This window comes from Podarcis erhardii, assembly GCF_964252035.2.
Source record: "Podarcis erhardii genome assembly, chromosome: 13".
In the NCBI taxonomy this organism is placed as follows: domain Eukaryota; kingdom Metazoa; phylum Chordata; class Lepidosauria; order Squamata; family Lacertidae; genus Podarcis; species Podarcis erhardii.
Window position 1 is genome coordinate 43,951,362 of NC_138502.1, and position 18,139 is coordinate 43,969,500.

An 18,139-nucleotide genomic window follows, 5' to 3' on the forward strand; every position below is an offset into this window, starting at 1 on the left:
TGTTGACAGTGTACACTTCTTTGCCTTAAGATTTACTTGAATAATCTGTTTATGCGGAATCTGTCAGAATCTGACAACAATCAAAGGTTCCTGAGAATTCCAGCTAGCTATTATATTTTCAGCTTTAAATACATGTAAGAATGTTGGTGGCTTTTGAAAAAAGAATGGGAGCTTTTCTGCTTAGGGATAGTTTCTATGACTAGGTGCTCCCGTCCCTAGTCACATTTTTTCACTTACATTCATTTCATTGATCATTGCCAAAAGAAAAGTGAGGTGCATATTTTACAAAAGCAGCAGTAGTGAATAAAGCATGACATTTGTATGCATTCTGGGAAATAAATTGTTTTGCATTAGTTAGTAATTGTTTAAAAGTTTAGTACCAAATTGTAAAATCTTAAGACGTATATACATAACGTGATATTTGCAGAATGTTGCTTAATGAACATATATTTGGGTTCAAAATGTGGTGTGTTTGGTGCAGAATTTGATTTGTGTTTACTTGGGTCACAAAATAGCCTGTATTAAAGGAAATAAACTTGTATAGATGAGGGATGATTTCACTATACTTTGCTCATTAAAATTGTTTCTTACCCATACTTCATCATAAGGTCCTAGTTACAACCGTATAATCCAGTGACAAAGGAGTTCAACGAAACAATTTAAAACAAGTCAAAGAATGAACAAATGGAGGTAGTCCTACAGAAATCACATACATTTTACCTGTCAAAAGGTAAAATAGCCAGAAAAATAAATTGTGCCCAAGAAGGACCTAATTTTGCATGCAAAGCTATTTGCCTGAAACCACACTCAGTTGTCTCACACCTCATGTCATGTGTGGGGCACATTAAAAGGTAAAGCCTGCCTGCCAAGGAATGGTGTTCATTTGCATGCAACTTGAAATCACACCACCCCAGCAAAGAAAATGGGCTTTGCAATAGTAGGCAGCTGCTTCCTTTGCCTGCAAGGTTTGAAATCAAACTGGGGGCAAAGGAACATTTTGTTTGCAATTCAGGCTGGTCTGTAAAAGAAAACACTTGAACTGATGCCATGGTGATGTCAGGTCATGGAGATCTGCCACTCTCTCAGTGTGACTCAGGAAGTTTGGCGAGGTCAGGATCTGGTCCACTGGCTGCATCCAGTTCCCTACTCCTGTCCTAAACAGTTGATGCTGCACTATGTATTAGGAGGCAGGCGTTGTTCAGCAGGGATCACTCTGAGGGCTGAATACAAGGCTCTTTCATGTGACTGCCATTTTTTAAAGGCAACAAGGTCAGAAGCAATCCCATGCAATATGTTCAGAGTGCTCACTTAGAAGCACAGAAAGGGTGGATAAAGCAGTCTTGCTCATCCCACGTAGCAACCAGGACTACCTCCTAGAATCTGTACAAGAGGCTATTTCCTTTCTAGTCTTAATTGGGCGTTGCCCTAAAGGGTGGTGGTGGTAAGGGAAAGCTTTTAGGAAATGACACATGGAGCTGCAGACAAGATAGCTGCTATATATTGCCCTGCCGCATGTCCCACCGTTCTTAATTTAAAGCTGCATTTGTTTGCACAGCAGTCGCATCATAAGACTAAGTGCCAACTTTTAGCCTTGTGGAGAGGGATAGCTGCCTCCAGGGGCATGAAAGAATGAAGAGCAAGCCTCCTTGCAGCTTTTGAAGCACTAGCCGATCCCATGTTAAGAGAGTCTAAATCACAGAGCCTAGGGCTTGCTGATCAGAAGGTCAGCGGTTTGAATCCCCACGACGGGGTGAGCTCCCGCTGCTCGGTCCCTGCTCCTGCCAACTTAGCAGTTCGAAAGGACGTCAAAGTGCAAGTAGATAAATAGGTACCGCTCTGGCGGGAAGGTAAACGGTGTTTCCGTGTGTTGCTCTGGTTTGCCAGAAGCGGCTTAGTCATGCTGGCCACATGACCCGGAAGCTGTAAGCCGGCTCCCTCAGCCAGTAAAGCGAGATGAGCGCCGCAACCCCAGAGTTGTTTGCGACTGGACCTAACGGTCAGGGGTCCCTTTACCTTTACTGAGAGAGAAGGTAAGCATTCTTCCTTTTCCCAAGAGAGAGCAGCCAGGCTACAAGAGAGGTTAAAGCCCTGTCCAGTTTAAAACAGGTAGACCTCATTGTTGCTGCTTTGGGTTAAGTGAACCACTACTGTATGGGGTTGCCAAAGGAGAGTCCACAGAGCACATGCTGGGCTGCTGCCCCATTCACAGTTGCTTGCAGCCTGATCTACCTTGTATTTCAACTTTTTATATTTGCACTGTTAAGAGGAAGCTACCGTTAAGCACCTTATATCTCCTGTTGTGCAGTGTCAAGTGATTTGGCCTGTTATGTGATTTCTCCACAGAGTCAGGAAGCAGGTCCAACTAAGCTAGTACATACAGTGTCGTTGAAACATGGTTTTTATTCATGTCCATGTTTTGTAGCTGCACAGAGAAAAAACACTTTAGGCACCCCTGCCATCTCTTCTTTCTGGTCCTCCTTTTATGAAGATGAAAGCAGGGATCCTTTTTATTTTATTTTAAACAGCTTACCAAGAAAATGACCTTGATCTTTGAGGCTGTCATCCTACCTGCACAGGAAGCCTTTATTTGGCAATGAGATTCTGTTCTAATGCACAAAGGCAATGAGAGTGACAGTACTTGCTGTGGTAACTGAGCATTCAGCTTGGAACAGACCTTGAAATCTCCCAGGTGATGTTTTCTAAGCCTAGGTAACTAGGTCTCTAACAGGATCTGGACGTTAGACCTTATCTCACCATTACTTGTACTCTCATACATTCCACTTGTAGATGGAATAAGGAAATTAAATTTGATAGCCTGGTTAATAGTGTCTGCTGTATCTATTTGTTTCAGGAACTTTTGGGTGGATTGTGAGGCAAGCCTGCTAGGATTCTTCCCTCACCTCATGTCCCAAAACTACAAAACTCTACCTGCTATTCCAGTGCACCTTCAATACTAGCGAATGTATTATGACATAAGCTTTCATGTACAGGAGTATTTACCTGCATCAAATACTACTCTCTATCAGCAGTAAGGGTGATGTGGAAGGAGCACTTCAACCCTAGACTTGGGACCTCTCTCTTTTTCCTGCAGTGGAGGAGGGGTTCTATGAATGGGTTGTCTCCTCCCAACTGCTGCCCTAGGAGGGAAGATGCAAATGAGCAGGGCTCACTTGAGGGGGACAGACAACCTCTCCCCAGTTCACTTTCTGCCCATCTCAACCCTAGGATGTGTTTGGCTTGACTGGCTGTCAGCTTCGGCCCTAAGCAGTGTAGGGTTTCGGAGGTGAGCTTGGAAATGGTCTAGAAACCTTTCAAAATTGACTAGGTATGTTCCTGCCAACCAGACTCAGTATTTTGAACAAACTGCAGCTTATGAAGTCTTCAAAGGCTGCTCCCCCCACAGCACACATTGCAGTAGTAAATCCTAGATGTTGCCAGAGCCTACAGCCGTGGCCATTGTATCTTTGAAGGAGAGGCTGGCACACTGGCCATAAACTGCTGAAAGGCATTCCTTGCCAAGGTGACTACTTGGTCCTCTGGTGATGCAACTTGATCTCGGAGTACTGCCAGGCAGTGATCTGGATCCTTTTATAGGGAGTGCAGTTTCATCTGGGTCAGGTTGAGCACCATCTCCCTGGATGGGCAGATCAGCTACCCACAGAATCTCCATCTTCTCAACTTTGAGTTTCAGTTTATTGGCCCTCATTCAGCCCATTACTGAGTCCAGGTAGTTACTCAGCATTTTGACTGCCTCACCTGACTCCTGAAAGAAAGCTGAGTGTTTGGGGAAGCTTTTAATATTTGATGGATTACTGTATTTTAATATTTTGTTGGAAGCTGCCCAGAGTGGCTGGGGAACCCCAGCCAGATGGGCGGTGTGTGTGTATTTTTTATTATGATTATGATGATGATGATGATGATGATGATGATGATGATGATTATTATTATTATTATTATTCATTTGCACTTCACTCCAAATCCTTGAATAATCTCTCCCAGCAGTTTCATGGAGATGTTGCATACTAGGGGTAATATCTGATGCCTTCCTTCACTTAGGATAAGGATTTATGCTTCCACAATAGAACTTTGCCCCCCCCCCATATGTACCCTATAGCCTCCCAAAATCTGCTCCGGAAAACCCCTAGGACAGATTTAGTGGGCGTGCAGGGAGGGGGAGTTCTGCTGCACAAGGGAAAATCCTAGCGCTGGTGGAATGAGATGGAACTGGCGCTGATGGAACTTAGCTCTGTTTCTGAACGAAGCATAATCGATGTTTATTAACCTATAAAATAAGTGATTTCTACTTGAATGGTAATTTATACAGAAGTGAATATTTTAAATAGAGTATTCCAAGGCTGAGATTATTTTACTGATTTTATTCATTTATGAACCACATCTCATAAATAACTTTTGGATGTTTTAACAATGAAAAGCATAAATAAAAACAATTCAGGTCCAGTGTAGATTCAGACTGCGATAAATGTCTCCACTAAAAAGGCTTTTTGGTAAGGGAAAGTCTGCAAGAGGCACCAAAAGGGCAGGAAAGATGGCTCCTGTATTGGAAGGGAGTACTGTAGGTGCTGCCATACTAAAGGCCTGGTTCCTACATTGTGCAGAAGGGACCTCCTGATGAAATGATATCTGTAAAATGAGCTTGAATTGTATAATATGAGAGAAGGCGAGAAACACGTTTCTATCTGCTTCCTCCACTCCATATATAATTTACAAGCTTTCATCATAGTTTGCATTAGTTGTCTTTCAAAAAGCCAGAAATGCTTTATCTTATTGTAAAGATGTTCCCAACTCATTTCAAGATGCCCTTTCCAGCTCTACAGCATCTTCTTTGTGATGGGGGCAGCCCGAACTGCACACAGTTGTGGTTATGCCAGAAATTTGTACAAAGAGCTTTACAATATTAGCAGCTGGGTGTTCATTCCCAATCCCTGGCATGAAATTTGCCCTTTCCCATGGCTGCTGTACATGGGACAGTATGTACTGTACATGGGCTGCTGTACATGGGATATCTACCATGACCATCATATCTTTTTCCTGCTTAGTAACTGCCAGTTCAGACCCCTTCAATGGATACGTGAAGTTAGGGTTTGTTAGTGTGTGTTGACTTCTGTATGTGTCCCTTACTCTACATGGTAAACCCATTTGGACTTCATTGCTCCTTATTGTGTAAATAAGCTAGTAAACAATGCAGAAGATGAGATGAGCCCTGCAGTTATTCAATTAGTCTTAATCTAAGACACTTTGATGAGATCATGGCTCACAATGACTAAGGTAAAGGTAAAGGGATCCCTGACCATTAGGTCCAGTCGTGGCCGACTCTGGGGTTGCGGTGCTCATCTCGCTTTATTGAGGGAGCTGGCGTACAGCTTCCAGGTCATGTGGCCAGCATGACTAAGCCGCTTCTGGCAAACCAGAGCAGCGCACGGAAACACCGTTTACCTTCCCGCTGGAGCGGTACCTATTTATCTACTTGCACTTTGAGGTGCTTTTGAACTGCTAGGTTGGCAGGAGCAGGGACCGAGCAACAGGAGCTCACCCCGTTGCGGGGATTCGAACCGCCGACCTTCTGATCGGCCACTCCTAGGCTCTGTGGTTTAACCCACAGCGCCACCCACGTCCCTCACAATGACTAAAGTCCCTTACTAATGGGAAACTTTTGTTAGGCTAGAGATGGAGTGACGTGTCAGCCGGGTGTTCAGAAGCAGCTGTGCATGATGTTTCTAGGTAGGAGTGCAAAAGAAACCAATAAATTTAGAGACAAATAATAAGTATTGCGGTTAACTTTGTTGTTTTCATAAATATTGCCCAGTTGGTTGGAGCGTGGTTCCGATAACGCCATGCTTGTATGGTTGATCCCTGTAAGGGACAACTGCATATTCCTGCATTGCAGAGGGTTGGACCAGATGGTTCTCAGGGTCTCTATGAAATAAGGCCAGTGTTTTGGAAGCAAGTCTGTATGAATGCTTTGTATTGCCATTTATTCTCACACTATAATATAGCCAATTAGATACTGAAGGACATCATCAGCGTCTTTTGATTTTTGTCACAGCATTGCAAATAGAGTATGTGTTAAAACGTTTTCCTTCCTTTTAGGTGGAGTCCTTTATTTTGGATCAGGATGACCTGGAAAATCCAATGCTGGAGACAGCTTCAAAATTGCTGCTGTCGAGTACTGCTGATGGTGCTGATCTAAGAACAGTAGATCCAGAAACCCAAGCTAGGTTAGAAGCTTTACTGGAAGCTGCCGGTAAATATTATTATTATTATTATTATTATTATTATTATTATTATTATTCGAGTTTGGGATTTTTACATACATTATATTATCTCCTTCCAATTTTAAATTTCCCGTACAATTTTTTCCTTTCCCTCCCTCCCCCCCCCCTTCCATTGGAAGGGTTCAAACTATTATCCTTAGCCACGGGCATAGCGTCTTTAGTTTCCACTGAATTTCTTTTGTTCCAGTAGTTTTTATCCATTGAAGATAGGGGTTCCATCTGTTCCTTATCGTGGTGGAGTTGACCTTCCACGTTGTTTCCTGTGACATGACTGCAACAATGTCCGACTGAATAAGTTCAAACAATTAACTATTCCATAGTTGTTTTTATTATTATTATTATTATTATTATTATTATTATTATTATCATCATCATTATCATCATTATTATCATTATTAATATTATTATTTATGTACCACTATTTATTGGTAGATCCCAAGGTGATTCGCAACAGAAAAATACAAAATGAGAACACAAAATACATAATAAAACAAACCAATAACCCCTCCCACAAACACACTTAAAAAGCCATAGAATGTTAATCAGCTGAAAGCCTGGTTGAAGAGAAACGTTTTTTGCCTGGCGCCTAAAGATGTCATGAAGGCTGCAGGCAAGCCTCCCTGGGGAAAGGATTCCACAAATGGGGAACCACTAATAGAAAAGGCCTGCCAAAAACTATTGATCTTAATTTAGATACTTCCTTACATTTGCCAGTGCCTTTTTGAGTTTTTAGGTTTTTGACAAAGCACAAACTCATTTTTTACCCGCTTAACATTTGCACAAACTGTTTTATGTTGTTTTATAAGCAGGTTCTATTTTTAATTGCTAATGCTGGTTTTATTTTCTGCCTGTACCTTGGTTGACAGACTTTTTTGTTATATCTTAAATGTTAAGTTTATTGATTTGATATTTGCTTTGGAAATGTATTTTAAATTTAGAAACAGTGTATAAAAGGAGAGATTGTAGTAACACTATAAACACAACTTGTCAGTTTCTTTCTCATTAGGTCTATACATATTTGGTTGTGTGGAGATTCTGGTTTCTGATTCAAAAGTCAGAATCGAGGATTGGTAGCGATCAGTAGTAACCTGAAATAAGAAACTATAAACTCATTGAAGCCAGGAAGAATGTACTAGTAACTTTTAATATCCTCAAAAGATATTAATCTCCGGTGAATTTTCACACTACATTTCCACCGCTGATAGTTTGTTGGCCTTTCCCGATATGATAAAACTAGTGTCTTGCTAGTATTTTGTATGGGCTCAAATGGTCTTTGTTCTTTTCTTTCCCATGCAAAAACTGCTTATCCACTGGCTTATTGATCTTGGAACAAAAGGAATAGGTAAATTATCCACAGCCGATGGAAAAGCCTTTGCAGATCCCGAGGTGCTTCGCAGATTGACGTCTTCGGTCAGCTGTGCGTTAGATGAGGCTGCTGCTGCGCTCACCCGAATGAGAGCTGAAAGTACAGCAAATTCAGGGCAGATGGACAAGTGAGTGTTTGCTTCGCCAGAGCCTGTTCTAACAGTCTTGACAGCTGTTCCTTGTGCTTCTGCGATGGTTGAAACGAAAGTGCCTGCTAAATTACCCATACTATTAATACAAATATTATTTCCTACTTGAGATCCTTTTGGCACTAGGGATCTCAAGGAAGAGAAAGCAGTGCACTTTGGAATAACCTTGGAACCCCCAGAAGAAGGGGTGCACAAATTTTGGCATGTCTTCATAGTCAGGCATTGTTTGGGGTCACCATCAAGGCCCACTCTTAAGTCCTCTGGCAAATATCTTTCATGGCTTCTGCATTCTGCAAAACCCAGCATGAAGAGAGAGAACAATCCTTTCACTTCCCCAAGTTCTCTGCATGTGCCACAGGACTCGGCAGCAAAGGCAGGCTTAATATTTCATACCAGGCATAGTGAAATACCCCTCCCTCCCTCCCTCCCCAAGAACTCTGCAAATTGCTGAGAATTGAGGGAGGAAGATGTTTGTACATTTGGGGCAGAGGTACCGTATATACTCGAGTAAAAGCCGAAGCACCTAATTTTAGCACAAAAAATTGGCAAAACTTACTGACTCGAGTATAAGCCGGTTCACCACACCACAAACCTGGTGGTGGCAGCAGTGGAGGAGGAGGAAGGAGCAGCCCAAAAGGGCTCCTTTCAGGCCACTCATCCCTCTGCCACTCGCAAGAGCAGGTATAGAAGCCACGGTTGGGAGAGGCGCAGCTCCTGTGCATGCCCTTGCGAGAGGCGGGCGGCGGTGGCAGGACCAGTGGTGAGAAAGGGCTCCTTTCGGGTCGCTCATCCCTCCACCGCCGCCGCCGCCCGCCTCACTCAAGTATAAGACGAAAGACTTTGTTTTGCTAAAGTGTGTTGTCTTGTCTCGAAAGATCCAGTGGATGAGGGCTGCATTAAAAAAACACAACTTGGATTTCATTTTCCTGTCTCGTGCACAGTTTATGATTTGCCTCTTCAGTGCCTGCAAAATCTGTTTCGGACAAAAATATTGAAAGCTCAGATTGTGTTTTGAAACAATTCCTGCAGGAAGCCTTTAAGGAAAGGGTCTGAGCTAAGAGCTAGGTTTAAACAGTTAACAGTTGGAAGGACCCTAGCTCCGTGGTGAAGCAAGGTACCAGGTTTGGTTCAATCTCAGGCATCTTCAGGTAGAGCCTGGAATGTCCCTTGCCTGAAGCCTTGGAGACAATACTGAGCTAGATGGAGCAAGGGTCTGTCTCAGTGTAAGAGAACTTCCTATGGTCCTTCCTAATGTGGCATATATTTGAATACGAATTACCTAAAATAGAAGAGGGTGGCGAAAATACTTGCATTATAGTGTTTTTAGTAAGTAGCTTTTATATTCTAAGCCTCATGTCCCCCCCCCCCCATTTTCACCATTACCGTGTTTTTCGCTCTATAGGATGCACCTTAGGAGCCCCTTCCATTTCTCCTGCCGCTTCGCTGAAGGGGCGCTGCGCAGAGAGGGGGAGATTTTTTTTTTCTTGTTCTCCCCCTCTAAAACAAGGTGCGTTCAAGGTGCGTTCACCCAAAGCCTCCAGAGCGCAGTGGGAGTTCCCGCTGCGCTCTAGAGGCTTCAGGCGGCTACCTTGGAAGCCTGGAGAGCGAGAGGGGTCGGTGTGCACTTACCCCTCTCGCTCTCCAGGCTTCAGTGAAGGCAACCCGAAGCCTCTGGAGCGCGGCGGGAGTTCCCGCTAGGCTCCGCAGGCTTCGGGTTCCTTTCGACCTGCTCTCCAGGCTTCAGCGAAAGCAACACGAAGCCTCCAAAGGGAGCGCTCCCTCTGCGCTTTGGAGGCTTCGTGTTGCTATCGCTAAAGCCAAGGAGCCTGCATTCGCTCCATAGGACGCACACACATTTCCCCTTAATTTTTGAAGTGGGAAAAGTGCGTCCTATAGAGCGAAAAATACGGTAATAAGTTTGTGTGGATTGCTTAGTTCACCAGCAGATTTACCTTGGTGTAAATGACTATGTTAGATTATGAGAGGTCAGAGATGATTGGAGTTCTAATTGAAAGCTACTGGAGGGCAGCAGATTGAGTAAAGTTGACCTACACTCTAGTTATATTGCTAATTTTGGAGGAACCAGGGGCAAGTATTGTGATGACCACCATGCATCCTATAGTAATCCTCACCTTTGCTTTTTAAGGCTTACCTGTTGCATTTCAGTGTATCCAGGTGGCATGCCAGGTCTGTATTTGATGGGGACTGTATTTGATGCCACTTCAAAGCACTGGTGTATAACTATAATTTCCTCTTTCTCTTTATAGCCGCAGCTTGGCAGAAGCTTGTTCAGAAGGTGATGTAAATGCTGTGCGAAAATTGCTAATTGAAGGGCGAAGTGTGAATGAGCACACTGAAGAAGGGGAAAGTCTTCTTTGTTTGGCTTGCTCAGCTGGATATTATGAACTTGCTCAGGTTTGTACCTTATGCTCTATTTTGGCAGAAAATACAGAGCACTGGCATTTGACTTTTCTGGATTCATAACCCATCTTGAACGGGGAGGGGGGCATTTTTAATTTTTACACTTAAGATGGTTAAGCTCACTGGTGTTTAAGAGCAGGGATAGCAAACTTCTGAATTGTTCTGTTTGTTGCTATATTTGTTGTTGTTGTTTAGTTGTTTAGTCGTGTCCGACTCTTGGTGACCCCATGGACCAGAGCACGCCAGGCACTCCTGTCTTCCACTGCCTCCCGCAGTTTGGTCAAACTCATGCTGGTAGCTTCGAGAACACTGTCCAACCATCTCGCCTTCTGTCATTCCCTTCTCCTTGTGCCCTCCATCTTTCCCAATATCAGGGTCTTTTCCAGGGAGTCTTCTGTTCTCATGAGGTGGCCAAAGTCTTGGAGCCTCAGCTTCACGATCTGTCCTTCCAGTGAGCACTCAGGGCTGATTTCCTTAAGAATGGATAGGTTTGATCTTCTTGCAGTCCATGGGACTCTCAAGAGTCTCCTCTAGCACCATAATCCAAAAGCATCAATTCTTCGGCGATCAGCCTTCTTTATGGTCCAGCTCTCACTTCCATACATCACTATTTGGAAAACCATAGCTTTAACTATACGGACCTTTGTTGGCAAGGTGATGTCTCTTGTTGCTATATACCCCCCTCCAATTATTGTTTTGAAGGCTGGAGCATTCCAATTTCTCTGCATATACTTATGAATAGGGATCTGCTAACAGGTCATCTGGACTTCGTGGGTATAGATTTTTTGCACTCAGATGCTGGGATGTCATTGATTGGGGACAGGACAGGAAAACTCGTGTGCATCGTGGAATCTTTAAGGAGCATATTGGCAGTGATTCTTTGCTCAAATGCATACAAGATGGCAATACAATAACTTCTGGCAAATACATGCAGAATTTCATTTCTGATTTTCCTTTCAAATCAAACGGCAAAACTCTTTCCTCACACCCTAAATTAGATGTCGGAGAGCCTCCATAAAATAATTAAAGTTGCTTTGAGACCAAATACAGACTACAGTTGACTAGTTGACCACCCTGTGTTCTTCAGCTGCCTGTTACAGAATGCATATTCCAAAAGCGTCGCCTACATTTAGAGTAGGTTAGACCTGGAATTTTATTGGATTTGTGGGCTGGATGTTTGTTATATTATGATTTCTGGCTTTTTTTGATTAACTGTGTTCATTTTGCTTTCATTTTGTAAACTGATTTGAGCTGATTTTAAGCTTAAAGGGGGCTAGAATTTAAGTGAGATGAGAGTGAACTGAGATACCCTCAGTTAATTAGAACATGAGGAAAGTGTAGATCTCCCTGCAACCCAGAATACAAACTCTTCCACCTTAATAATTAGTCTTTGCTTGAAATTTCAGACTTCAATGACGTTTCAGCCACCTGCCCTGCAACCTTGCAATCGGTCCTTGAGCTTCAGGGACAAGCGGAGGCCACTGCGATTGCTTCCCACGAATTTGCAGCATGGGAGGGAAGAGACCTTGTTTGTCTCCTAGGGCTGCTTAGTGCCGGTATTGGCAAAGACATAGCAATGTGCTCAAGGTTACTTGTGTGATAGCACACTACGTGGCAGATTGAAGAAATCATTTTCTCACAATTAGCTGTATTTTTCAAAATTCTTTCCTTTATTTATTTAAAGTCCTCTTTGGGGGGAAAAAATACCCTCTGCCTCCATTTAGTTCCTTCTTCCATCTTAAGGAGGTTGACTTCATTTTTAACATTAACATTATCATTTCTTTTTAATGTTGTTTTCTATTTTCTTTACAATTATATTTTCAAATGGTTATCATTTCTTTTTCAGTCCTTTTTATAAAATTATTTTTTTATGATTAGTTCTGCCAGTTTCCAATTAAGTTTCCACCCCCCTGCCCCAAAAATTATCCAAAGAAAAGTTTTGTTGCTTAGCAGTTATAGCCCACACTCTTCACTACTTCATGCTGTCTGCTGTGAGCTGTCTGTCTGGCACCAGATACCTTCATAAGGACTCAACAGTGATGGTTAATCTTCAGGTGAACGCTGACCTATTTATACTGATTGCAGCTCTATCTGCCACTTTGATGCCTTTGGCAGGAATTGGCAGTCCTAGTTGATCTTCGGCTGCTGGTGGCATTACGAGCAGCTTCCTGTTTAGCACTATTAATAGCGGCAAAACACACTTACAAAGGACACATTTTGGAGGGTTTTTTTGAAACTGTGGTTCGGGAAAATAAAAATTGAGGGAGCCCAATGAAGGTTGGTAGACAGTGAAATGTTTTAAGGGTGTGTGTAATTGTATACGTGCGGAATTTTGCCCCCAAATTGTCAAGGCTGCCACAAAATATACCGTATTTTTTGCTCTATAAGACTCACTTTTCCCCTCCTAAAAAGTAAGGGGAAATGTGTGTGCGTCTTATGGAGTGAATGCAGGCTGTGCAGCTATCCCAGAAGCCAGAACAGCAAGAGGGTTCGCTGCGCAGCGATCCCTCTTGCTGTTCTGGCTTTTGGGATTCAGAATATTTCCCCCCTTGTTTTCCTCCTCCAAAAACTAGGTGCGTCTTATGGTCTGGTGCATCTTATAGAGCAAAAAATGTGGTATATGAGCCCTGGGTTTGCCATCCCTGCAGCAAGGCATGTGAAAAGTATTTTACAGTGCACACGGTGCTGAAGAGACCTATATTGTCCTTAAATACATATCTGTTTCCTAGTCAAATGCAAATTCTGTATGAAAATGCTTTGTTTTGATGATGATCTGCATCAGAAATGGAGATTTCATGACCTTGATCAACCTTGATCAACTTCAGAGGCCTACCTTCACATCCCCAGTTTGAATGCAGTCTCTTCATCCTAGAGTCCTCTCTAAGATTCTGATGGCTCCAGTTGCTTTAGGTTGGTTCCTGATCTACTCTTATTCTGTGAAGAAACTTCTAAAGGACATTGCTTTGACCATCTTTGCTTGAGTAGAGTCACTGTTTCCTATCTCTGTCTCTTCTTCACCTCTACTAGAACGATGATCTTGTGTCAAGATTTTCTCCTGGGGTGTGAAATGGAGTTTCACACACACAGGCAAACATTACCCCTAGGACTCCTAGGATTCCAGGTCCGTCCCCCCCCCCACACACACCATAAAGGAGAAGAATATTAACATACTGTTACCTTTCCCTCTAGCCAGTTCATCTTCTGTAACCCAAGGGAAGTTCATTAGTTTTTGCTGATATTGTCTAAGGTTGCTTCAGTCTTTCCTATGTTTTTCACTAATTTGGTCTGCTCCTTAACCTTATTTCTTTCTTTGAAACAGTGCGGTGCTTTGCCAACTATGACTGGGGTATAGGGTGAGAGGCCCCATTTCCTCTGGATACAGAAAATGGGGGGCTGTTTTCATTGCCCTGACAAACTTATCCAAGGACTTTGTGCCATTTGCCTTGATAAGAACAGAATTTCACAGAAAAGTCCCAATAATTTCTGGGTTTTGTGAGCCTTTTTTGCAGTCGAAAAATCCACTTCAGTGTTGGGGGTCATAGCTGCAAAACGCAATAGAAGTATTTTGCCTTGTCAGAAAGCATTATCCTGAATAGGATTAGTTTTCATATTAGTTATATAGCACAGAATATAGGTATAGTCACTGCTTCTCTGCCCTTACAACGCCCAGTCATATGTATGCATATAAGGGCAAGGTTTGCAAAGTTTATAGGGGACCCACTTTGATTTTTTGAGTGGCAAAAATAAAAAAGGAACAAATTCAGTCATCACTGAATTAGCCATAGAATGGGATGGGAAAGAAGTTGAAAATTGGAGAGGAAACCGTGGGATTGCTTGTCTAGATCTTTCTGGGGGTGGGGGAAACCACCACTGTACTTTAATAATGTTGTCATTCCTGCCATGCAAACACTGCAGCAGCTGCTCTTTCTTCCCTGGGACACAGTTTGTGTAACGTAATGTAGCCAAAACACTGCATAACTGAAGCACAAACATGCTAATATACCTTCTTGTCGTTTAGTCGTGTCCGACTCTTCATGACCCCATGGACCAGAGCACGCCAGGAACTTCAGTCTTCCACTGCCTCCCGCAGTTTGGTCAGACTCATGCTGGTAGCTTCGAGAACACTGTCCAACCATCTCGTCCTCTGTCATCTCCTTCTCCTTGTGCCCTCCATCTTTCCCAACATCAGGGTCTTTTCCAGGGAGTCTTCTGTTCTCATGAGGTGGCCAAAGTCTTGGAGCCTCAGCTTCAGGATCTACCCTTCCCATGAGCACTCAGGGCTGATTTCCTTCAGGATGGATAGGTTTCATCTTCTTGCAGTCCATGGGACTCTCAAGCGTCTCCTCAAGCACCATAATTCAAAAGCATCAATTCTTCGGTGATCAGCCTTCTTTATGGTCCAGCTCTCACTTCCATACATCACTACTGGGAAAACCATAGCTTTAACTATACGGACCTTTGTCAGCAAGGTCTCTGCTTTTTAAGATGCTGTCTAGGTTTGTCACCGCTTTTCTCACAAGAAGCAGGGGTCTTTTAATTTCCTAACTGCAGTCACCATCTGCAGTGATCATGGAACCCATATATACCTACTGTACATTTTATGCTTGAAGGTTCTTGCACAGATTATTTTACAAGACACAGTAAGCACCCAAGAATGGCACCTAACTGAACCAGTCGCTTCTACCTCATCAGTTTTTTGTTCTCTCTGTCAACAGGTTCTCCTCGCAATGCATGCAAATGTCGAAGACAGAGGCATCAAAGGAGATGTAACACCTTTAATGGCTGCTGCTAATGGAGGACATGTCAAAATGGTCAAATTGCTGCTAGCTCATGGCGCTGACGTGAATGCACAGTCTTCAACAGGTAATGAATATGTTACAATTAAATGTAAACGGAACGTGTCGCAACCTGGAAGCTGTACCGCATTTCTTAAATGAAGGAGTTCAGTATTTTGCTGGCTATTCAATATTATACCAGTTGGGGGAATTTCCTCAGTGCTAAGTTATCTATAATCTGAAGAATTTTGGCAGCGATTGGTTGGCACTAGAGTGCAGGCAACAGAGATGTTGCCACACTGGAGCAAGGAGGTGTTTCAAGAAGAAGTGAGTGCAGAGAAAGGGGAAGGGAATTTAATGCACTGTTCTCCCTCATCTGGGTCAAGAAGGCATTATTTTTAAGATTTGCAGAAAACAGTGCAAAACAACTAGGTGAAGTTGGGATGTGAAGAATGTGCAGGAATGCTAGCAGCTTCTCTGGAGAGCTGGCAACTTTGGTTCCGATGCTAGCAACTTTTCAATTTCAATTCATTGCCCTCCCCTTTTTTGTTGTTGCAAAAACTGCACACACAAAAAACAGACATTGTGTGATCACATCAGGGTACACACTGGCCCCGTTTGCACTAGTTTAATCTGTGGCTCAGTGTGAATGAGATACAAGCTAGGGTAACGTTACCAGATTTTTTAAAAAAAGGAATCCGGGGACAATTTTTTTTTTTTTGAAAAGGGAAAAAAAGGTATTTTAAAAAAGGTTTTGTTTTTTTTTAAAAAAAGTAAGAAGTAATATCTTCTCTTATTTGGTCTCCGCCGGGCGGCCTTCCTCTGGGCCCCCGCTTCTTTCTTGGAGCACTAGCCGCCGTGGAGTAGACTCGGGTCAGGCCTGGGCTCGGCCACATGTCCTTGTCTTCCTGGTGTTCTCCTACCTCTGCTCCTCAGCGGTCGTGGCAGTGCAGCAAGGTTGGGGCTCCCCTCTTTCTTGTCCTTCCTCTTTCTCTCTCTTCCTTCTCCTTCTCCTTCTCCTCTCCTCCTCCTCCCTGCCTCGGCTCTGGGGTTTTCCTGGCCTGGGAGCGCTGCTGGGCGGGTGGCCGGGTGCTCTCATCCCGGCTCGATTTGGGTCGTGTGTGTGTCAGTGGTTCCTCCAGTTGTTGCGCTGGGTGTCCCCAGTTCCCCCTCGGCAGTGGAGGTGGAAGCTCTGGCTGGCTCTGACTGGCTTCAGGAGCTGCTCACTGCTGTGGTGCCCACCATTGTGCCTCACCGGAAGTCCCCATATGATGTGTCTTGTGCCATTGAACTAATCACGCAACATTCATTCCCTACTAATAAATCTACAACACTTAAAATATAAATCCAGGGACATTACCGTATTTTTCGCTCCATAAGACGCACCTGACCATAAGACGCACCTAGTTTTTAGAGGGGGGATGCAAGAAAAAAAAATACTTTGAAGGGAGCGCTGAGCAGAGCCTGTATGGATCCCAGGCTCTGCTCAGCGCTCCCTTTCACGCGGAGCGTGTGTGCGGCGCTTGCAGGCTTTTCCCCAAGGAGGGAGAAGGGCAGCCTGTCACTGACAGCCTTCTCCCTCCTCGGGGGAAAAGCTCCCGCGCGGCTCTTTAAAGTGAGCGTGGCACTTGGGGGCTTTTCCGGGAGGTGGGGGAAGGGACAGAGCGCGACTAAGCCAGAAGCTAGAACAGCGAGAGGGAGTGCAGTGATCCCTCTCGCTGTTCTGGCTTCTGGGATAGCTGCGCTGCCTGCGTTCGCTCCATAAGACTCACACACATTTCCCCTTACTTTTTAGGAGGGAAAAGGTGCGTCTTATAGAGCGAAAAATACGGTAACTGAAATCCGGGGGCATTCCAGGGACGGATTTTGTCCGGGGACAGATTTGTAAATCTGGGGACTGTCCCCGGGAAACGAGGACGTCTGGTAACCATAAGCTAGGGGCTACTGCTCAAAAGTTCCTGAGTTGCTCATTGCCCATTCCTGCTGCCATGCCAGGGAGGAAACCAACCAATCTGTGGGAAATGAGCAGCCAAGCCTTTCAGATGCATATTCTTGCTAGTTAGCATGAGGAGGGGCTTTATTTCTGATAGGCAGATCCTCAGACCACAGAAATACAATTGGTAGGGAGGGCTCAGTGTCGTGTCATTTCCACTCCTCTCCAGGAGAATGAGGAGCAGAGAGTACTTTCTGTTCTTCTTTCTTCATCTGACCAGTGATAGATGCAGACATGCCTCTGCTTGCTCCAGCTACAGGCACATGCCTGAAGCTGATTATACTGTAGACACAAGTATGTTGCCTGCATAGCTTTCACTGCTACTGCTGCTGTGAACCGCTGCACGAATACAAAGTAAGTAAATCTTATTTTAAAATTTACTTTACCGGTCGTAGTCTGATTCTTCGTTAAGCGGCGAAGAAGGGGGAAGCCGGCTTTCTTCGCTAGGTGAACTCGCTGGAAAGGAGGCTTTTCAGCCCAATTCCTGTGCTTCTAATTTTGCTGCCAAGGATGGGATTTCGAAACGCTGTTTAACCCACACATGTGGGGACACGGAGGGATAAATTGCAATTAATTTCCTCTCCTACCCATTAAAACTCATCCCACACAGTCATGGCTTTACGTCATTTGCAGACTAACCTTGAAAAGAAGCCAAAACCAAACTTTGAGCAAACCAGCTCAAACGGCTTCGTATAGTTTACATACAGTGAGTTAACAGTGACCTCCAGATTCACATGCTTTATCTGAAAATTTACAGTGCTTCACATTATTTTTCTTAATAAGTGATGTGTGCATTCACTTCATGTCACACCAATTAGTTTCCTTCCTGTTGTCTTTCTGTCATATGAGAAATAGTGAAATGTCTCTAGTTATATTTTTTTCTAGCTTAACTTACAATTGAAACCACTTATTGGACTATTTGTTGTTACCCTTTGATTCAACCAATTGCGTTTCATGTTACGGTTCCCTTTAGTCTGTTTTTCTCAAGCTTTCTTGAGAGGGTGTCTTGTGGGACTAGGTTAAAGGCCTTCAACTTGCTTTCTTGCTTTCTTTTTCAAAGAAGAAAACTTGGTTGCATTGGTACAACTTACTCCATATTTTCCCAAAGATAGAAGCCATATTTTCCTTCTGTGTACCCTTCTC

The 18,139-nt window shown here is 43.7% G+C and overlaps 1 protein-coding gene across 5 annotated transcripts in view; it reads left to right on the top strand.

Annotated features, from left to right (window-relative positions):
* The window catches only part of ANKRD17 (ankyrin repeat domain 17), a 112,661-nt gene that overhangs the window by 33,249 nt on the left and 61,273 nt on the right, over positions 1 to 18,139 (top strand). For all 5 annotated transcript variants that reach the window (XM_081837540.1, XM_081837538.1, XM_081837541.1 and 2 more), the window contains exons 2-5: positions 6,109 to 6,262; positions 7,630 to 7,786; positions 10,075 to 10,222; positions 14,944 to 15,091. In XM_081837540.1, coding sequence (XP_081693666.1) covers positions 6,109 to 6,262; positions 7,630 to 7,786; positions 10,075 to 10,222; positions 14,944 to 15,091 — 607 coding nt within the window. The remainder of the gene's footprint in view (positions 1 to 6,108; positions 6,263 to 7,629; positions 7,787 to 10,074; positions 10,223 to 14,943; positions 15,092 to 18,139) is intronic.